At 42.3% G+C, this 21,849-nt stretch overlaps 1 protein-coding gene across 1 annotated transcript in view; it reads left to right on the plus strand.

The window, feature by feature from the left end:
* NAA16 (N(alpha)-acetyltransferase 16, NatA auxiliary subunit) overlaps positions 1 to 6,178 on the plus strand; it is a 73,302-nt gene extending 67,124 nt beyond the window's left edge. The window contains exons 18-20 of the mRNA XM_025196148.1: positions 1,289 to 1,432; positions 4,164 to 4,261; positions 4,569 to 6,178. Coding sequence (XP_025051933.1) covers positions 1,289 to 1,432; positions 4,164 to 4,261; positions 4,569 to 4,769 — 443 coding nt within the window. The 3' untranslated portion in view covers positions 4,770 to 6,178. The remainder of the gene's footprint in view (positions 1 to 1,288; positions 1,433 to 4,163; positions 4,262 to 4,568) is intronic.
* Positions 6,179 to 21,849: the final 15,671 nt, after the last annotated feature.

The raw sequence follows: 21,849 nt of genomic DNA on the forward strand, positions 1-21,849 counted from the left end.
ATAGCCCTGGCCCAACTCCCTGCCAGGAAGAGCCTGGTGCCGCCCCAGCCTGCAGTTGCCTTGTGCACATATCCGGGGGGCACATGCCACCCATGTCTTCCCTGGGCGTACATCCCACCTTCCCCTCACCCCCTGGACAAGCTACTTATGACTCCGTCCCACACCCTGCTGCACCCCGACTGTGCAGCGCCTGCCCCAGCCCCACTCCTTCCCTTGCCATGGAGGCCTCAATCTGCCTCCCCTACCCCTTCCCCCAACAGACTTACTGACTGGATGCTGCTCTTCACACTGCCAAGCTGTACTCCTGGCCACGTGCATGCTGTGGCTGCGCACAGCAACATTATTGGCCACATCAGCCAAAAAAAGCTAATTGCTGATATTGTCAGTTTTCCTTTTATCAGAGCCAATACGATATGGACCAATGTATCAGTGCACCTCTAGTAAGTTTTGCTGGAGTGCACCTTCCTGCTTAACAACAAGTTCCATCTTTCTGTAAAGACAATATTAAATTGCAGGTATACATTTCTTATTGTTTAATGACTAAGAACAAACTTTTCCTTGAGAAAATGATTAGCGTAGAAATGCAAGGCAAGATTAAAATGTTCTTGCTGACTGAAATCCCAGTTAAATCTCAGTTTAAGTGCAGTACTTAAATCACTTTGCCCTATCCTTTTATTTATTTATTATTTTTCCAGTTGTGTGTGTATCTAGACAAAGTTGGGCCCCTGTCCCATCCTCCCTCCCCCCAAATTTTGTCAGTGTTGAAGTCAAGAATTAGGAGGATAGTAAAACACTAAAACAGGTTACCCAGAGAGGTTATGCACTCTCCACCCTTGGCGGTTTTTAAGGCCCAGGTAGACAAAGTATTGGCTGGGATGATCTAATTGGGGATGGTCCTACCCTTAGCAGGGGGTGGACTAGATGACCTCCTTAAGTCCCTTCCAACCCTAATTTTCTGTGATTTCTATGAATTTTCGCCGATATCTTTTATTGGACCATCTGTGTAGTTAGGAGTTGTTGATAGTTGATCCAACAAAATCCTTGTCTCGTATATTTCTTGGACCATCTTGGCTACAGCAATGCTCCAAACCTACTACATCAGTCCTAAAGTCATTTGATATTTTCCTGAATCCCAAAGATGGGAAACCATTGGCTTTTTAACCAAGAAGTTTCCCTTTTCTGTGTACAAAATAAGGTGGTGTCTTTTTAATTAGTAATGACTTTTTAAAAACAAAAGCAGAAAATACAGTAATTTTTTTTGTCATCACCCTTCCCTCCCTTCTTTTAGTATCAGATCATAGTAATCTCCCGGAAATTGTGAGCAAAGTACTAACACAAGAAATGCAGAAAATCTTTATTAACAAAGACTTGGAAAGTTTTAACGAAGAGTTTCTCAAACACAGTGCTACCTCCATTCAGCACCAACTGTCAGGTTTGTTAATTTTAAATGCTATACAAAATAAGATTGGTTAACTTGGAATAACTGTGTACCATCATTTAATGTCTTTCTCTATACTGCAAGTCATTTTAATTAAAATGTCAAGCTCCACCAAAGGTTGCTTTTGAGATTTCTTCTTGTTGGAAGGGCTTTAACAATCTCCCTCCCAAGCAACAGCATGAAACCCATGTCTCTTCCTTCCCTGGAGAGTGCCCTATAGCCAGCACTTTTTTATTGGGGAGTGGGGAGGGGCATGCCCCACCCGTCCTATTAAATCTGTTGGAATGGGAAGTTTACCTTTTTAATAGAAAATGCCAGAATCAAGCCCTTGTAGTTACAAAAAAGCCTTGCTCCTTGTCAGGCCGCACAGTGAAATAAGATGATCGCTTCAATTTCTGCTGTTCAGAACTCTACGGATAACAGTGGAGCAATTCAAACTATTTCAATTTTATATTCTTCTTGCTCCTGCTTGGGAAAACTTGTCAGCACTTATTGGAGTTATTAGTTGGAAACAGATTGGTGGTGAAGGATTATTTGTTATTAAGAGTCTGATACAAAGGAAACTGAGCCCAGGATCTGAGTCTAATTACAATATCACAATAGAAGTCCCAACTCAGTCTTGCCTCTCTGAAGAGGAGGGTGTGCACTGGGAGGGCTGATTTGTCCAGGTCTCACTGCTGTTCTCTCCTCTGATGTAGTGGGTTTTAGTCATGCTCTGATGGGTATCTGGGAAATTTTTCGGAATCTTACAGTATGCTATAGGCATAGTCAGTCTTCATAGAAAGCATTGTGTTTTACTGGCTCAATTTTAATTACATTTTGAGTATAGTAGTTACAAACTAAAAAGATTGTCATGTCATAAACTTTGTCACTCTGGCTTTAGGGGACCACATCGGTGTCTCACACACTTTATTGATTCAGCATAGTGAGGTTTGCCCACAGTGCCATGCTTTGCAGTCTAGGTGTCTTGTATTGAGGGTGCAAAGATGGCAATTATATATCTGAAAGTCAAGCTGCCTGCTTTCTTTTTGACCATAATCACTAGTCAAGATTCTGGAAGTCGGGTGAAGTTCTTATTGATACCTTTGAAGCCTCAATCTACACTAGTTTCAAACGAACATAGCCAGTATAGTGTGCTTTTTATTTATTTTTTTTTATGATAAGTTACCCAAACAGAATATACTCAAACTCCATTTTTAAGCTGTTTGTGCTCTGCAGATCTATCAGGTATATATAAATCCTTAAAAGTTCACTGAAAAAGATTTATTAAGCAAATCTGAGACAGAATGAGCGGACGCAAAGATGCATTCATTCAGTAAGAAGTTTCTGAACTTCAAAGGGCATCCAAGCACTGGCAGGTGGCTCTTCAGTGCTGGGGTCCTTACACACCCAGAACTTGAGAGGACTCTTGGGCAGCCTGGGAGCCCTTTAAAGGTTGGCATTGGGGACAGACTAGCCTGCGAGCCTCCCTGACAACTCATGCTGGGCAAGCTGTCAAGGAGCCAGCTGCTCTCCCTTCTTCCCTCCCTCCCCTTTGAGAGACCTGGTCAAACATTTGAGTTTGTCCCAGCAGGACAAAGAAGTTGTTGTTTGAATCAGAAGCTTGTTTGTTGTGGATCTGCTGCTTTTGTAGTGGATTGGCAGTCTTTTTCTTGGAACAAATTCCTTTAATGCCTGGCATGTTACCATTTGTTGTTGGAAACTTGCATGCATTTTCCAGCTAATGTAACATTTGGAGGGGGCCTAAGGTACATGCCTGAAAACAGCACTGCATTGTACTAGGACTACCTCGAGTACCACAAACATAGCTGTACTAGCCTGCGAAGAGCTCCACAGTAACTCAGTTAGTTATATTGCTTCTGGTACCGATGCTAGCTTGTATCTTTGCACGGCATTACACTGTACTACATAGATAAACCTTTGGAACGCACCAAAATCGCGTCTTCATTTCCATTGTTCAGGCAGTTCAAATAAACGTTTGGGCTTTCAAAACAAATCAGAGTGGTTCTGAGAAGACAGTTGTTTACTTCCCTTGTCATTTGTAAGGTGAATCGCAACTAGCCAGCTGATCTGGATGCCTTACACCAGGGATGTCTAACTCACCCATGTCCCTGTGCTGGATCTGGATTACAGGGCTCCTCTCAGGCCAGTTCCAGACCCAGCAGAAGTGGTGTAGGAGTTGCTCACCTGGCCATCGCACATGTGCCCCCAGTGGGGCTCAGTAGGTGGGAATTTGGTGATGAACCCTGCCCCTGCTCGCATCAGCTCCTCTAGGAGCCCCATGGGGCAGGTGAAACAGCACTTCAGGCATCATGCAGCCTGTGGGCCGTACCTTTGCCATCCTTGTGTTAGGCACCAAGATAATCCTTACACTTATACTAGTCATGCCTTTTGACCTCTGTCTTCCTTATTAACTGTTTCCTTAGTCATATTTCAGTGACTACTCAAGCAAGATGCTAATAAGCATTTTATGTTCATCACTAGTGGAATCAAGCTTATGCTCCTAAACTTAGTGTAAGATTTTCTGCTATTGTATGTGAAGTATAAGGGGTGAAAAAGGGAAAACTGATGTGATGGTTTAAAAACTTTAGCAAGTCTCATTCTACGTTGATAGAAGTTTTGTATTTCAGTTGTTTTCTGTATCAGTTTATAATTTTAAAATTAAATGTTGCATCTAAGACACATTTACAGTTTTTTTTAAAGATGCTTTTTTCCTTATGCTAAGGTGCTAAGATGATGTATTTCCTTGATAAATCAAGACAAGAGAAAGCAATTGCTATTGCTACTAGATTGGATGAAACTATGGGAGACAAAAATGTGAAGGTAAAGTAAAAAATTGTAATCTCCATTTAGCAGGGGTGGGAAGTGTGGTCTCAAATGCTGTGTGTAAAGTACTAGATAAATGTACTCATGTAAGTTTGGTCAGTATTGTTAGGAGGAATGTTGTTTTGTTTGAAATTATGGTCTTATTGCCAAGACTTGTGGAAACAATGATAATGGCACTTATTACCAGCAGGGGGCGGGTTGCATTCATTCATCAGGCAAGCAAGATTTTGTAACAGCTGCAAGAATGTTTGGTAATAAAACAGTCTAAATCAAATGTATTAACTACTATTCCTGTTTTCTTTAGATTTTAACAAAGGTTTGCGAGGCACTGCTTGATGGAAGCTTTGGAAGCTGTCATAGTCAATATGAAGAATATCGAGCAGCGTGTCATAAACTGTTTCCTTTTACTTCTGCCTTCATGCTGGCCACAAATGAGGATGATAGTAGCATTACATCAGTGAACCACACAGCAGTGAACCATGATGTGCTGTCCAATGAAATTTGAACTAGTATATATACATATATATACTGATATGAAAAAAAAATCTCACCCTTACCATACAAAACTGGCTGGATACAGATCAGGGTAACTTTTCCAGGTTGTATTTTAATATCTCTAACAGGTATAAATGAAATATTTGGATAGCTAAATGCAAATGGAGTATGCTAATAGTTGTTTTTTCCTCCCAACAAGAACTGCCAATATTTATGTAAACATTACATGTAATCAGCGCTTGTCATGTTTATATTTGTACAGTTTCAGGTCTTTTAACAAGAAGATCCCTAAATTACAGACATTAAAGACTCTCTTCACCTAAATGTTGTTACATATAAAAATAAATGTGATCATATCTTGTTAATAAAATGATCAGTTGAGCAGATTTTAGCAAATTAAGACTGATAAAGTTCTGCTTGTAGCATCCTCCATCATTTTCTGTTGGTTTTTTTTTTCTTTTCCTTTTTTTTTTTTTTTTTTAATTTGGTCAGTGTGGTTTCTTTTGAAGCACATAATTATAAAAGTGGTGACTGTTTTGCATGTTTTTGTCAATTCTGTGTTTTGTATGGAACCAGTGCCGGTAGATACTGGGAGGTCTGGCTTATTTACAATTTTTAAGTTTTTGAAAACTGTCTTCTATCTACCTTGTGTTCCATCACTATTGTTAGCTGTTGTTTCCTTAAGTTTCAAATGGTTTAACATTTTAAAAACAGTTGAGTATGCATTAAGAATTCCCAGAAATAATAGAGACTGCGATACACCATTGTCTGTCTGTTCCCCATCCCTTTCTTCCTCCTCCCTTGCATTTTTAGATTGGAAAGGCTACTCCAAGGTTGGGCAGAAGTGTATGGTACAGTAATGGGGAATATAGATCTCCAGATTTTATAAATTTGCTGGTAAGTTTACCATATACCTCCATTAAAAGTCTTAGTTGCGGATTTATGGCCAATAAATTTAATACTTTTCTTCCTTAAATACTATTGCTTTATGTACTATAAAACAAGTAGTATTTGAGGAATGCATTTTATATTTAAAAACTAATTAAGGGAGCACAAAGAGGCTGACAACACATCAATGAACTTTTTTCTTACTCTGTATTCTGGTACATTAATTATTAAATGTACAACATATCAAAAATGAAAGTCGGAATCAAATATAGCCATGTAAAGCATAATACTGCTGGAGAAAATGCCTACATGTGACAGCTTTACATTCTATGAGAACTGCTATCAAAATATAATTATACTGTGGCTTGTACAGAAATAAGTTTTCTGGAAACTGTAATGGAATCATTCAACCAGTTTGTTTTTATTTTACCGCAATGTAAATATTTCAGTAATATTAACTAGCCCCTCTAAGACAAATATACATTCATGAAGGGGGATTTTATTAAGACAAATAAACTGTTCTAATTAAAATGGTCTCTTTTTGTGTCTCATCTGTTTAGATTCAAATTGTTGAATGAAAAACTCACTGTAAAATAATGCCAACGTATGTTATGCTGTAATAAATTATTTTGTACACACTGGCTTTTTGGGTTTGTTTTTTTGCATATTCTTCAACCACGTCTCTTTTAAGGTAGGAAATCTATTTAACACGTTTCTCCCCAAATGTTGCCAGACTCGCTTCTACAGTGATTAATAGTTTAACATGTAAACCGAGAGGGGAAGGGGGATTTCTGCATAATTCTCGAACTTTGATTCATTGTTTTTTGTGCAAAATGTCCATTTACCCTATGAATAAGCCATATGCCCTATGAATTTGAGAATAACTTGTTCAAAGTTGATTCAAGGAGAGTGGGAAGGGTATCTGTCTGCAGTTAGGCGGCTTTTGATCACTGACGTTAGAATCCATTTGTTTCTGGAGCCAACCTAAAGTAATTTTGTTCCCCCTCTCTCAGTACCTTACACAAAAGAAAATGTCTGAATGGATGTGTCTGCATAGTCATGTAGCTGACTCAGCATGAGGTAGACGATGATAAAAAAGTTATACTGGAAACCACTTTTGAACACGATCGTGAACCTTGAGTTAACATCTTAGGTTAACACACAAACCAGGTTCATGTCAAGATACTTGTATCTCCATCTCTGAGGTAACAGGTTTCTAGAAAATGAGCTGTCCATCACCTAGTTCTGGCTTTCAAACTTAAAAATATTGGGTACTCCTTTGAAAAGCTTTTAATTGTAACCTAAAACTGATTCTTTCTTCCTCCTTTTTGGTTTCTTGTGGAATGCAGGGACTTTTCAGGGGTTGGGAGGCATCACTACAGATTGCTCTGGGCATTAGCTTTTGACCATCATGTAGACCACCGCAAAGGATGTCGGGGTCATACAGGAAGGCTAGTATGTTATGGAGGTGTCAAGGACCAGAGGATCCTGTGTGAAGATGTTTTTAAAAATACTTGTTTTGCAGATAACTGGTATATCCTAAAAATTAAAGAAGTTTCCATGATACTACTATCCACAGAGAGCATGCATCCCTCAAAAGTTCTCCCACGCTGTTTTCTCAGTATATACACACATTCTTTGTATTTGAGTAAATAAATTTGTGCTTATACTGGTAATATTTGACACATTCTAATGTAACCCTTTGCCTTTCAAATTTTAATTAAAGTTTTAAAAGTTTATCCCAGTGTCTTTGTTACTACTTCTCTGTAGTACACCTTGTGTCTCTTTCGGGGTCTGTCATTCTTGCTTTCCACATCACTCCTTTTCCTTGGTTTCTTTTTCCTTCCTGACAAACCCTTCCTTTTTCACCTCACTCTATTTGTCTGAATCCAGTCTTCATTCCCAAACCTAGTTAGTAAACTCTAATCATAATTACTCTTTAGTCTTCTACCTGAACCCCTTTCTCCAGCAATCTGACCATCTCAGGAACTGAATGTTTCCTTTCCACTGGGTCACCTCTTTGGACCAACACAATCTGGCTTTTTTGCTAAACCAAAACTAATCCTTTTGCACTTCTAACTGCTGGTTTTGAGCCCAGTAGCCTCACATCTGCTCTGTTCCTACCCCTTATCTCCAATGCAGGATTCTCCCAAAAATCGCCTCAAATCTTGGCTACTGTCATCTTTTCACTGGAATCCAAGGCTGGTGACTTAGCCACTGCACTGTTCTTCCTCTCTCACTACTATTACAGCCAGTGAGGTGAGAGAGGTTGCAGAGATCCGGAAACTCATAGGGTTGATTGAAGTTTACCAGAACTTGTTGCATGAAAAACCTTGAACCGTTCTCATTTCCCTTCAAGGCATTTCACAGTTGCAGGATATTTTTAGCCAAAATTTCTTGTCCTAAATAAACTGGTTCTTGGTTGCTTTGCTTATAATCGACTCTGACGTATCCTTCCAAAGGTGGATAAGGTTACTTTGGCCACATGTTTATTAATTAAGGGATGTTGAATAGTGAGAATAGGATCCAAATGCCACAGTGCTTATGTTAAAGTCTTTTCAAAGAAGCTCACATTAACTAAATGGAAGCTGTATTGTCTTCATGAAGTCAGTACAATGGGTCCCAACTTTTTTTATACTGTGGATCGGCAAACTCACTCGGGTATAGAAACAATCTAATTTACATATTTAAATTTAAATTTTTATGTGGGTGGAGGGGCTGCAAGGCTCGGAGGCAGTGTATAAATACAAAACAAACTCGATATGCAGAGGAGAGGCACAGTGCAAAACAGAGGGACCTCCATTGTTTTATTTAACAATCAGGAACATCATCAATAAAGGAGGAGACAACAGCTAAAAATCATACATACACATCACTAGCTGGCTAACGTTATCCCATAAGTACATCTACTTTTGTGCAGCGTGTTTGGACTCCAAGTGCCAAATAAGCTTTGAAGGTTTCATTGCTTTGTTGGATGACGTTTCTGCACATAACACACAGTGGTTTTGGAACCTGTGACTAGCCCGACAGGATAAACCCATATTTTATGTACAAGGAGTCATACTTGTGATTGAAAGTTGCTTTTTTTTTTTTTTGGCATTTTCTTGGCATTGTATATCCTCTGCACAGTTTTCCTCTCTGTCGTTCAGAACTTCATTGCCTCTTTTCGCGGAAGCCCTCTTTCCAAAAAAAAAAAAAAATCCATTGATGTTTGCTTGATCATCTCTTAGCTGTTGCATTTGATACAGAAGTGACTACCCACAGTTACCGTGGTCCAATTTAAAAAACTAAAGTCACAGTCATTGGCCAAGCGAAGACATTCTTGCCTAGCCAATCAGCATGACGTGGGCATGGCCTAGATATAGAACTGTTGCTAGCAGTGGTTAAAGTTTGTGCCACGACCCAGCAGCCAACCCTTCACAGCCCGGTCATGGCCTGGTGGTTGGGAACCTCTGAGCTAGTACAAAACCTTTATTGGAAAAGCATTAGAGCTAATCAACTTGCTCTTGTGATTGCCAAAAGCCCAGACTTTTCACTCATGTTTAAATGTCAAAAGCTACATTCACTATTAGCTTTGCAGTTCAAAGAACCTTTGAAAACTTCGTTTTGAAGCATTTTTAGTTTCAAATGTTAATACAATAATCTATTATTATGCATTATTATTGCATAATAATTAAGTAATTGTTATGATGAGCTACTGAAATACCCATATATAAACATGGATAAAAGATCAAATGTTTTGGGGATCCTTGAAGCTCTTATTAAAATATGACTAATATATTTTAGTCAGTGAGGCCCTAAGGGACCGTGACCACAGGGAGAGGGGAGTTCAAGAGGAGTGGTTGCTCCTCAAGGGAGCGATCCTCAATGCACAAACTAAGTCTATTCCATCTCGGAGGAAAGGCAGCAAGAGGGCACAGCAGCCCCCCTGGCTCTCCAGGGACCTAGCAGATCTCCTGAGGCTAAAAAGAAAGGCCTACAAAGGGTGGAGGATGGGAGTCACCTCCAAGGAGGATTATTCTGCACTGGTCTGGTCCTGTAGGGAGCAGACCAGGAAAGCCAAGGCTGCAACTGAACTCCAGCTAGCTTTGAGCATCAAGGACAATAAGAAGTCCTTTTTCAGATATGTGGGGAGCCGGAGGAAAAGCAGGGGGAACATTGGACCCCTGCTGACCCAGATGGGGCAACTGACAACTGACGCCCAGGAAAAAGCCAACCTATTAAATAGGTACTTTGCGTCAGTCTTTCATCAGTCCCATGGGACACCCATGCCCGCTACAGGGCCGGGAAGTCCGGGTGAGGGTGATCCCCTGCCCTCCATTAATGCTGACTTTCTGAAGGAACATCTTGAGAAGCTGGATACCTTCAAGTCAGCTGGCCCTGACAATCTTCACCCCAGGGTACTCAAGGAGCTCGCAATCATCATAGCCCAGCCTCTAGCACGGATCTTTGAAAACTCTTGGCGCTCTGGTGTAGTGCCCGAAGACTGGAAGAAGGCCAATGTGGTGCCTATCTTCAAGAAAGGGAGGAAAGTGGATCCGGCTAACTATAGGCCCATCAGCCTGACTTCTATCCCGGGGAAGATCTTAGAAAAGTTTATTAAAGAGGCCATCCTTAATGGACTGGCCGACGCCAACATCTTAAGGGATAGCCAGCACGGGTTTGTTGCGGGTAGGTCTTGCTTGACCAATCTCATTTCCTTCTACGACCAGGTGACCTATCACCTGGACAAGGGAGAAGAGATTGATGTCATATATCTTGACTTCAAAAAAGCCTTCGATCTGGTGTCCCATGATCGCCTCTTGGAGAAACTGGCCAATTGTCGCCTTGGGTCCTCCACGATCCGCTGGCTGGAAAATTGGCTCCGGGGTCGGACCCAGAGGGTAGTAATCGATGGAAGTCACTCATCGTGGTGTCCTGTGACCAGTGGGGTCCCCCAAGGCTCTGTCCTTGGACCCATACTGTTCAACATCTTCATTAATGATGTGGACACTGGAGTCAGAAGCGATCGGGGGTCATCATTGACCACAAGATGAACATGAGCCTGCAATGCGATGCGGCGGCTAGTAAAGTGACCAAAACGCTGGCTTGCATCCATAGATGCTTCTCAAGCAAGTCCCAGGATGTCATTCTCCCCTTGTACTCGGCCTTAGTGAGGCCGCAGCTGGAGTACCGCGTCCAGTTTTGGGCTCCGCAATTCGAAAAGGATGTGGAGAAGCTTGAGAGAGTCCAGAGAAGAGCCACGCGCATGATCAGAGGTCAGGGAAGCAGACCCTACGATGACAGGCTGAGAGCCCTGGGGCTCTTTAGCCTGAAAAAGCGCAGGCTCAGGGGTGATCTGATGGCCACCTACAAGTTTATCAGGGGTGACCACCAGCATCTGGGGGAACGTTTGTTCACCAGAGCGCCCCAAGGGATGACGAGGTCGAATGGTCACAAACTACTTCAAGATTGTTTCAGGCTGGACATAAGGAAGAACTTCTTTACTGTCCGAGCCCCCAAGGTCTGGAACAGCCTGCCACCGGAGGTGGTTCAAGTGCCTTCATTGAACACCTTCAAGATGAAACTGGATGCTTATCTTGCTGGGATCCTATGACCCCAGCTGACTTCCTGCCCTTTGGGCGGGGGGCTGGACTCGATGATCTTCCGAGGTCCCTTCCAGCCCTGATGTCTATGAAATATAACAGACCTGACAAGTACCCCTGAACAAAATTAAATATCTTACCAATAACATAAATATGACAAGAGCTAAGTAATTCACTGCATAATCCCCACCAGAGTCCTACTCTCTGGATTTAGGAAGCGTTATGCAACACCCACTTTTCAGAGGCAAGAAAGAAAAGTTGGGCCCTGCAGAGTACCCCAAAGTCTAACAAACTTAGGTTGTTACAATCCTGGTGCCTAAGGCCGTGTGTAGACGAAATGAGGGACATGTGTGCATGACCGTTTAAAGCGAGCTAAATGCTCTTGCGCCGCTTTATTGGTGTCAGTGTTTGCACGCCTTGGTGGCATATTATGCATTAATTCCAGCCGCTGTAGGAAATTCAGCAGCATAATGTGCCTTAAATGACTTGGGGCACAGCAAACTAAAATTGCTCCAAGGAGTCTTAGTCTGCTGCCCCTACAGCTGCGGAGCAAAGCACTGGGTTCTGTGTAGCTCAGGGGCTCTGCAGGAAGCCTGGCAGCAGCCTGGGAAGGCAGACTCTGCTTGGGGGTGGGAGGGGAGCCTGATTTTCTTTCCCCCCCAGCCACTCTGCCTGAGCTGCATGGGAGCCCGTGCTTCTCTCTGCGACTGTGGTGCCCCCCCAGGACCACCAGAGACAGGTGCATGCAGGTGGTTGCCACCTGGTGGGGTGCTGCTGCTGCCGCTGTGGAGGGAAGCACCAGCCCCCCCACAGCCCCAGGACTGCTTTGCCCACTGGCAGCTCACCTCCCCTCCCTGCCAGAGAGGCAGGTTAGTCGGGTGTGTGCACGACACAGGGGTTTAATCACCCCTAAATTGAAGCAATGTTTTTAAAAACCAACCACTTCAATTTAGGACCCCTGTTTCATCTACATACACCCAAAGACTGGGTCCTTAATGAATGTCCTGCCAGGTGTCCCCTTTCTCTTGTTCAGGTAATGAGGCTTCAGCTGAAGCAAATGATTCTAGGATCCAAACATTCAAAACTGCACATGGGCTCTTTTACATCCCTAGAATGAAACGTATATGTTTAGACCCACAATGTGTATGCTTTTGAAAATCATAATTTTTTTAATTTAATTAGTTCCAACTGATATGGCTGAAGTAGACATGGTGAATTTAAAAATAAAATTAAGGCTTTAAAAATACTCATATTCAAGTCTAAAGTCTGAAAACTTGTGAATGACGCATTTGTTGTTCTGACACATAATTATATCTATTTTTTTCTTGTTCCCTTGATAAATATTGCAAATACAAATAGTTGCCATCCTAAATTACACGTACTCTAATTTATATCAGGAGGTAGCCAGTTCATTGTTTTTCCACTAGAGGGAAGCCTCACATTTCACAATACTTTCACAATAACTGATAAGCTTCTAATCTTTTCATTTTCACTCTGCTGATGCTTATTTAAAGATAAACTTTCATGATATTCTGATATTCCTCTCCTTTTTTTCTGTTCCCCTTCCCTCACCCTCTTTTTTTTATTGTTTTCTTTTTCCTTTGGAGGGCAGGCAGGAAAGGATTTAAAGTAGGATGTTGTTATATTACATGCCTCTACAACCATCGTCAAGACAAGGCAATTTTACTTTTAGTGCATGCTACACTGGTTGAATTAAAACTGACTGAGATTCACCTCAACCAGTTTCTCCTGGGTTAGGCATATACATATATATGTGCCTAACCCAATATATAACATTAGTGCTCTGCCTGCACTTGTATTTTAATTTGTATTAAAATATCCCTTCTCTCAGTCTTGAAGACTTTTTTGCCTTAGTAACTAAAATAAATTAGATCCTCTTCCTCTCCCCATTTACTTTGTAAGGTTGGGGGGCAGGGACCTCTTACTAAGTATATGTCAAACATATGATGTTTTTGGGAACTCCTAAAAATAATGGGTTACTCACTGGTTACTTTCTACCACTTGTTCCACATGACTCTTCATCCCTGTTACCTCTCTCAGATGAAACCAGGTTTTTCAGGGTGAAGTATAAAATACTGCAGAAAGATGCAGGAGCGTAAGAAAGAATGCCTGCCTCCTGGCCGTTACCAGTAGTAGATCAACCATCTGTGGCACAAAGGTGGTTCAGTCCCATATCCTGGTATGGATCCAGGTTGTACTAAGCCTAGCATAGTCTGCTAGATGAGCTGTACCTACCACTTCGTTGACAGGAGTGTTGCTAGGTGCACGACTTCCACATACTTTGTAGAAGCTAATTTGCTAAAATTGATACTGCATCATTTTGGCTAATGTATAATCAAAGGAAGAAGGGAAGAATTTTTATCTGAATAATGTAGTGGCTATATTGGTCAGAAACATTTTCACAGGGAAAGCTTATTAAAATTTCTTCAGGCCTCTGGGTATTAGGATGAAAGACAATATACAAGTATTAAGATTTTTGAATCTAAGAACTAAAGTTAGATTCCTAAACCCATCTTTAGGCACCTAAACAAACTGACCTGATTTTCAGAAGTGTGGAGCATCAGCAGCTCCCTTTAGGATTTTGCATGGTCACCATCTGTGGAATGTTCAAGCATCTAAACATTAATTTTAGGAATTCTAATGTTTAAGCATTGGAAATCTTGGCCTATATGTATTAGTATTATACCCAGAAATAAAGCACTTGATTGCAAGCACCACACACCCTTTAGTTGAAGCAGTAGCTGCATGCCATAACTCTAATAGTTTTCCTTACAGGGAAATACAACTCCCCAGCTACTTTTTTGGCCTTTATGTGCCACCTAGGCTCTCTGACACCATGTATGCTGTACCTACCACTGCTTTGACAGGTCTGTTGTTAGGCGCATGGCTTCCATGTATTTTGTAAAAGCAGCACCTATTCATTTGTGATTTTTCACATGGGGTGCTCTGAAACTTTTTATTATGTCAACAGCTTCTAACTGTATATTTGAATTCAGCTATAGTAGAAGGTGGTGTTATAGCAAGACTAATTTTTTTTAAATTCAGGCGGAAATGTGATTTTAAAGTTGAATGTGTCCTTGAATATTACTTAGGATCATTGGTAAAAAGGACTAAAAGGGGCGTCACTGGCTAAGTACAAACAATCAAAAAAACAGGCTGAATCGATTCAATCTTCGCAAATGAATCTAAGCTGCATAGATTGAACCAATAAGACATTCACTTTTGATTCTAGAAATGCAGCCACATGCCTGCAGTGGTCCAGGCCAGAAGCCGGGGGCACTAAAGCATGTCTCCCTGCGCCACTGGAGCAGACAGCTTGAGCCAAGGCTAGCCTGCCCACCCTGAAAGCAGGGGTTTGCAGGGGAAGTACAAATCATCCTGGGATGCTGTGGGACTGTGAGTTACTTTGAATCTGGAAGGTTTTTGAGAGAGAAGTTCAGTAAACCAATTTAACCTAAATCAGTTGAATCTGATACTACACCCATCCAGGTGTATCTTAAACTGGTTTCAGCCATTTTGAAAGCAGTTTATGTGCACTGAACTTCTGTTGTGTTACAGATTTGAACCACTTTCCAATCACTTATACAGGTTCATTGTAATTTCTGTCCCTAGCCACTGGGTCATCTAGTCCAGCCCCCCTATTTAAGGCAGTATCATCCCTAACTAAACTATCCCAACTAAATATCTGTCCAACTTGCCCTTGAAAATTTACAGGGATGGAAAATCCACAACTTTTTTTAGGCAGCTTGTTCCAATACTTGACCACCCCCATAGTCATAAAGTTCCTCCCAATCTCCAGCCTAAATTCCTGTGCTGTAGTTTAAGGGCATTGCTCCTAGCCCAGTCTCCTACAGCCACAGAAAAAAATGGTTTATCTTGAGTTTTGTTTTTATATAATCATCCTTCAGTAGTCTTTTCTCCAGACTTGCTTATGTTTATGTGTATGCAATGTTTAGTGGTTGAGGGATCCCAAAGCCTGTAGGAGTCGACTAGATCCATATGATGGTTACAGGTTTCGTTTGTTTGAGAGTAGGGCCTGCATTGGCAACACATTAACTCGCATATGGGCAATAAAAGGGAGCTCCCTGTAATGGAACAACTGAAAAACCTAGCGCACACTTGCAGTGTATTTTGTTCTCTGAGGATATATTGTATGACTGTTATTTTTTCCTTCACCAGAAATAGGTGAAATCCTTTTGCTGTAAAGCAAGCCTCTACCGGCATTGGGCAAATGTGGCCAGGGCAGTGACAAAGCACAGGCCAAGCATTTTTTCCTAACACATCTCTTCAATGATGTCAGATCCTGATCATTTGGGTGCGGTAAGTGCAGCAGTAAATAACTGATTTAAAAAAAAAAAAAGGTTATCAGTGTGTGCTGCTGTTCTTACACAGACTAACTATCCTGGCTCAGTCAATCACAGCATTTGAAAGTAGCAGTAGCCAATGGTGGTCTTCATAGCCAAATATGTGTTATCATAAAATGTTATCTCTCACACACACACACACACACACACACACACGTGTGAGACACACTGAAAAATTAAATTCCATATTGCTTCTCTCTTATTCTATGTTCATTCTTTTCTTTAATAGCAGTTATCTTGACAGTCTTCTTCCACAAATATGTTGCATACAAATCTTTATCAGTGGTAGTAACCCTAATAAACTAACACTGGCCAGTATTTACAAAATGGGTGCATCGTAAAAATAGCAATTTGAAAACATGTTATTTCTATTATAAATAGAAGTTAGAAATAGAAAGCAAGCAGTTGGATGAAGTATATACTTCATATCTCCTCAGGCTTGGAAGAATAGAGCATAGATTAATTAGCTTCAGAGTTTTGTTGTGAATGTTTTCTGTATGCCTTGTTGTCACAGACATTATTCCCAGGTTGAGAAAAAGTGGACAAAAGCGAAAACTTAACATCTATATTTCAGTGGCCAAGTCCTTACCACCAGGGTCTGACCATGGCAAAAGTGGCAGAGTTTCAACTGCTTATGTACCAGGGTCGGACACCCCAGTGAACTAATGACATAGGGCTTTACCATTGGTTCAACCTCCTGTGACTGTGGCACAGAACCTTAGACTACGCAACACATGCTGCAACACCGACTGCTTGAAGGCACATGTACAACAAAAGACCTCACAAGGGACAATAAACAAGCACAAGCATGTGTAACGAAAAGGTCAAATGTGGTGTAGAGACGTGGGAAGAAGAAGGAGCCCTGTGGATGTGGGAAGACCAGTGGATGCGGTATAACTTGATTTTTAGCGAGGCTTTTGATATGGTCTCCCACAACAGTCTCACAGGCAAGCTAAGGAAGTATGAGCTGAATGAATGGACTGTAAGGTGGATAGAAAACTGGCTGGAGCATTGGGCTCAGAGAGTAGTAAGCTATGGCTCAGTGTATAGTTAGCAGCTGGTGTCAAGTGGAGTGCCCCGTGGGTCGGTCCTGGGGCTGGCTTTGTTCAATGTCTTCATCAACAATGTGGAAGATGGCATAGAGTGTACCCTCAGCAAGTCTGCGGATGACATCAAGTTGTGGGGAGTAGTAGATATGCTCTAGAGTACAGCTAGCATTCAGAGTGACTTAGACAAACTGGGGGAGTGGGCCAAAAAAAATTTCAGCCAGCAGTGTGCCCTTGTTGCCAAGATGGCTAACCGCATACTGGGTTGCATTGGTAGGAATGTTGCCAGCAGGTCAAGAAAAGTGATTATTCCCCTTTATTCAGTGCTTGTGAGGCCACATCTGGAGTACTGTGTTCAGTTTTGGGCCCCCTACTCCTGAAAGGATGAGGACAAGTTGGAGAGAATCCAGTGGAAGGCAACAAAAAATTTTTGTGGGGTTGGGCCACATGACTTATGAGGTGACTGAGAGAACTGGGCTTATTTAGTCTAGAGAAGGAAAGAGAAGAGAAGACAGAGGGGATTTAATAGCAGCCTTCAACTACCTAAAGGGTAGGTCCAAAGAGGATGGAGATAGACTGTTCTCAGTGGTGGCAGATGACAGAACAAGGAGCAATGGTCTCAAGTGGTAGCAAGGGAAGTTTAGGTTACATATTAGGGGAAAAAAATCACTAGAAAGGTAGCAAAAAACTGGAACAGGCTACCCAGAGAAGTGGTGGTGTAATCTTCATCCTTGGAAGTTTTTAAGATGCTGCTAGACAAAGCTTTGGCTGGGATGATCTAGTTGGGGATGGTCCTGCTTTGAGCAGGGGGGGTGGACTAGATGACCTCCTGAGGTCCCTTCCAACCCTAACTTTCTAGCATTCTAAGCCCAGGAAAGAGCATTTTTGGGGTTCCACCCATGTCTGGGTCAGCCAGGAACAGCAGCAGAGGCAGCAATACAGGTGGCTCCCTGGTGTCCCCTGCCAACCCAGGGGTTCCAGCTACTTGCCCCCATCCCCTCATGGTCTGAGGGATGGTGTGCCACACACCTGTTTAAGAAATTATAAGTCTGCCCATGTGTGTGTGTGTACATATAATGCGATTGTCTCAGGTAGTCAGAGAAGAGAGTATAGTTAATGACCTAACTGTACAGTTATTCTCCTAAATACAGATCTTTGTGAACTGAGTAGCTGAGGGATCAGATTGGCAAAATGACTTCATGCTATTTCTCAATCAGAAAAATGTGGATCCCTTTGCTCTTACCAAGGCCTACTTAGTAGCCACTTTTAGAACAAGATATTTATGGAGTATAGCTCCAGGAGATCCATTTGCAGTACAAATGAGTATTAATAATAAATGTTAAGACCTTCCTTGGCAACTACAGTATGCAGAACCTTGGCTACTGAAAACATCTGCAACAAACAGGCTCCCTGTGCTTCTGTCTTGCCCCATCCAGTTACTGCTCATGGCATCACCTCTTTCAGCTTCCGTGGCCTGGTTGCTCCTGTCAGAATGTTCCTCCTCGACCTGCCGCAGGCACAGTGGTACTGATGAGGATACAACCTCATCCTGCCATTCCTTCCCCTCACATAACCTGTCTGGTGTAAATTAGATTTGAACTGGCCCAATCCAAGGAGGAGGTGAAAGGAAAAAAACAGAACAGAAAAAGCAGGGTCATGCAGTTTATGCAGCACAAGGAACTTAGAGATGTGAAGGGAGGAACAGAATGAGCTGCGCACGTCCGTAGGATAATTTATAGATGTTCCATGTTTGCTTTCTCATTTGATAAATAACTTGGAATTGTTTCTTCCTTTGGATAACCATGTCTTTATACAGTATTTTGAAAAGATCATCAAAATAATCTGATATTATGAATGTTTTTATAGACATACAATTATTGATGAGATGATCCTCTGAGCTCAGAGGGAGTCAGTCCCAACACGAACCAAAGGGGGACAAGAGTGCTAAAAAGCCCCCTTGGCTCAGTAAAGGCATCCAAGAGGGCCTGAGGGCAAAAAAGATGGCATACAATCAGTAGAAGCAAGGGGCTATCACCAAGGAGGATTACACCTCCATTGCTCGTGATCACAGGGAGGCGGTTAGGAAGGTCAAAGGGGAGATGGAACTAGGGCTGGCGACCAGAATTAAGGATAACAAAAAGTCCTTTTTTCAAATACATAAGGAGTAAGAAGAAGGCACCAGGTAATGTGGGGCCCCTACAGGACAGGCTTGGCATTCTGGTGATCTCAGCAAAGGAAAAAGCTGATCTCTTCAACGAGTTCTTTGCCTCCATATTTCTGAGCAGGGGCCGGGACATCTCCCCCACTAGGATTATGGACAGGCTCAAAGGACACAACAAAGGCATGGGCCTTGGGTCAGGGATGGTCTAGTTAGGGAACGCTTAAAGGGGCTGGATGCTCTTCATCCAAGGGTACTGAGGGAATTGGAGGAGGTCATAGCAGGGCCCCTGGCATGGCTGTATGAGTGCTCATGGTGCTTTGGCCAGGTCCCAGAGGACCAGAAAAGGGCCAATGTGGTCCCCATTTGCAAGAAGGGGAGAAAGGAGGACCCGACTATAGGCCAATTAGTTTCACCTTAGTCCTTGGGAAGAACTTTGAGAAAATTGTCAAGGAGCACATCTGCAGGGCCCGAGCATGGGAGATAATGCTCAGGGGAAACCAACACGGGTTCATTGCGTGCAGGGCCTGCCTGATTAACCTTGTTTCCTTTTATGACCAGGTCACAAAATCCTTGGATGCAGGTGTTGGCGTGGGTGTCGTCTACCTGGACTTCAAGAAGGCCTTTGACACTGTTTCTCACCCCATGCTCATAAAAAAACTAGGTTACTGTGGCATTGATGCCTACACAGTCAAATGGGTGGCAAATTGCCTCTGATAGTCGCACCCAGAGAGTGGTGGTGGATGGGTCGTTTTCATCCTGGAGGGATGTGGGCAGTGGAGTTCCGCAGGGCTCGGTCCTCAGGCCTGTGCTATTCAACATCTTTATCAGCAACTTGGAGGTGGGAGTAGAAAGCACACTGTCCAAATTCGCTGATGACACAAAGATGTGGGGAGAAGTGGGCACACTGGAGGGGAGGGACAGAATCCAACTAGATCTAGACAAATTACAGAGGTGGGCGGATGAGAATAGGATGGAATTCAACACAGACAAGTGAAAGGTGCTGCATCTAGGGAGAAGGAACCAGCAACACGCCTATAGGCTAGGGAACACCCTTCTTATCAACATGGTGGCTGAAAGGGATCTTGGAGTCATTGTTTACTCCAGGATGGACATGAGCCACCAATGTGAGGAAGCGGTCAATAAGGGTAACCACACCTTGTCGTGCATCTACAGATGCATCACAAGCAGGTCCAGAGAGGTGATCCTTTCTCTCTACGTGGCGCTGGTCAGGCCACAGTTGGAGTACTGCATCCAGTTCTGGGCGCAGCACTTCAAGAGGGATGTGGCTAGCATTGAGAGGGTCCAGAGGAGGGCCACTCGCATGGTCAAGGAGCAGCAGGGCAGGCCCTACGAAGATAGACTAAAGGGCCTGAATCTATTCAGCCTCCACAAGAGAAGACTGAGAGGGGATCTGGTGGCTGTCTATAAGTTCACCGGGGGGACCAGTGGAAAATAGGTGAGGCTCTGTTCCCCTGGGCACCACCTGGGATAACAAGGAATAATGGCCACAAATCGATTTGAGAGTAGGTTCAGGCTTCATATCAGGAGACATTTCTTTACAGTTAGGGCCGCCACGCTCTGGAATGGGTTCCCAAGGGAGGTGGTACTCTCCCCTACTTTGAGAGTCTTCAAGAGGAGGTTGGATAGATATCTGTTATGATCCCAACACTTGTTCCTGCCCATGGCAGGGGGTCAGACATGATCTGTTCAGGTCCCTTCCGACCCTAGAAACTATGAAACTATGATATCATTATTATAAGTTTTATATTATAATGGCATGTAGAAGTCTCTAATAGGTCTGAATCCCACTGTTCTAGGTGCTGTGCAAGCAGATGGTAAACGCCAGTGCTCCAAAGGACTGTGCAATCTAAAATACCAGATGTGAAAGATGAATGGGACAAATGAGCAGGTCAGGGAAGAGCTGAGAGGTGGGTAACAAATATAATATGCTATGCACAATTTTAACCAATCCAGAGCAGTGTTCAAATTAATGAAATTTGCCTGAAAATTCCACTGCTTTTTGTTTAATTTATGGTAAATAATGATACTTTATTCTGAAGACAGTATCATTATTTTTAATACCTAAAAGTTGACTAACCTTATTGCATTTAACAAAACTTATGAAATGTTTCCAGAAGATTTTATGTCTGTATGTCAGGAATGCTCATTTGAGAAAACCCATTTCAGCAGTAAAGGGTATTAACTACTAATATTTTAAAATTAATTTTTAGATACTTTTCCTGTCATACAGGATTTCTAGAGTATCTTGTGACTTATAAAATCCTGTTTGTTCCTTGTACTTAATCATCTGTTGTTGAAAGCTAGCATTTCTTAGAGCTGTTTTTGAGTTGCACAGTATTTTGACGTGCTTTTAACTCTTTTGTACCTGAACAGTCCACAGCAACTAAAGCATGAAATCATAAAGGAGGACTGGAAGGGACCTCCAGAGATGTAGTCCAGCCCCCTGCCTGAGGCAGGATCATCCCTATCCGAACCATCCTATACAAATCCATTGTCTTATCTATTTGCAAAACTATGTAGTCTTCTCTGACACAACGACAAGATATAACATCCTGTAGCACAGATAACGTAGGGGGAACATGGTAGCTAATATTCTGCTGCTTCAATGGTTGTTAAGATAAGTTCAAGAGATCAAAGCTGAAAATATGACATATCCATTTAAGAATTTAGAGTGGTAAAATCTTATGGGACATGGCTATCAATGCAAAATTTTACATACATTTGTGTGCTGGGTGGGGGCAAAGCATTATTCCATCCAGCAGTAAAATAAAAGGAAAGAGTACTTCAGCATTAACATAGTCTTGTAATGCAGAAGTTAAAATCAAAATTATATTGTGCTAATACACAAGTGTTTTCTTACAATATTTATGTTATTATTGTAACCCTTCTGCCGGGCACTGGTTGGCAGCAACAAGAGCTGGGTTCAATTTTGGGGTACTAAATATATTTTACCTTGACTTGAGCCCCCACCCAGACTACCTGGGAAACACTAAATGAATTACTA

The sequence above is a fragment of the Alligator sinensis genome, unplaced genomic scaffold, assembly GCF_000455745.1.
Source record: "Alligator sinensis unplaced genomic scaffold, ASM45574v1 scaffold59_1, whole genome shotgun sequence".
NCBI lineage: Eukaryota > Metazoa > Chordata > Crocodylia > Alligatoridae > Alligator > Alligator sinensis.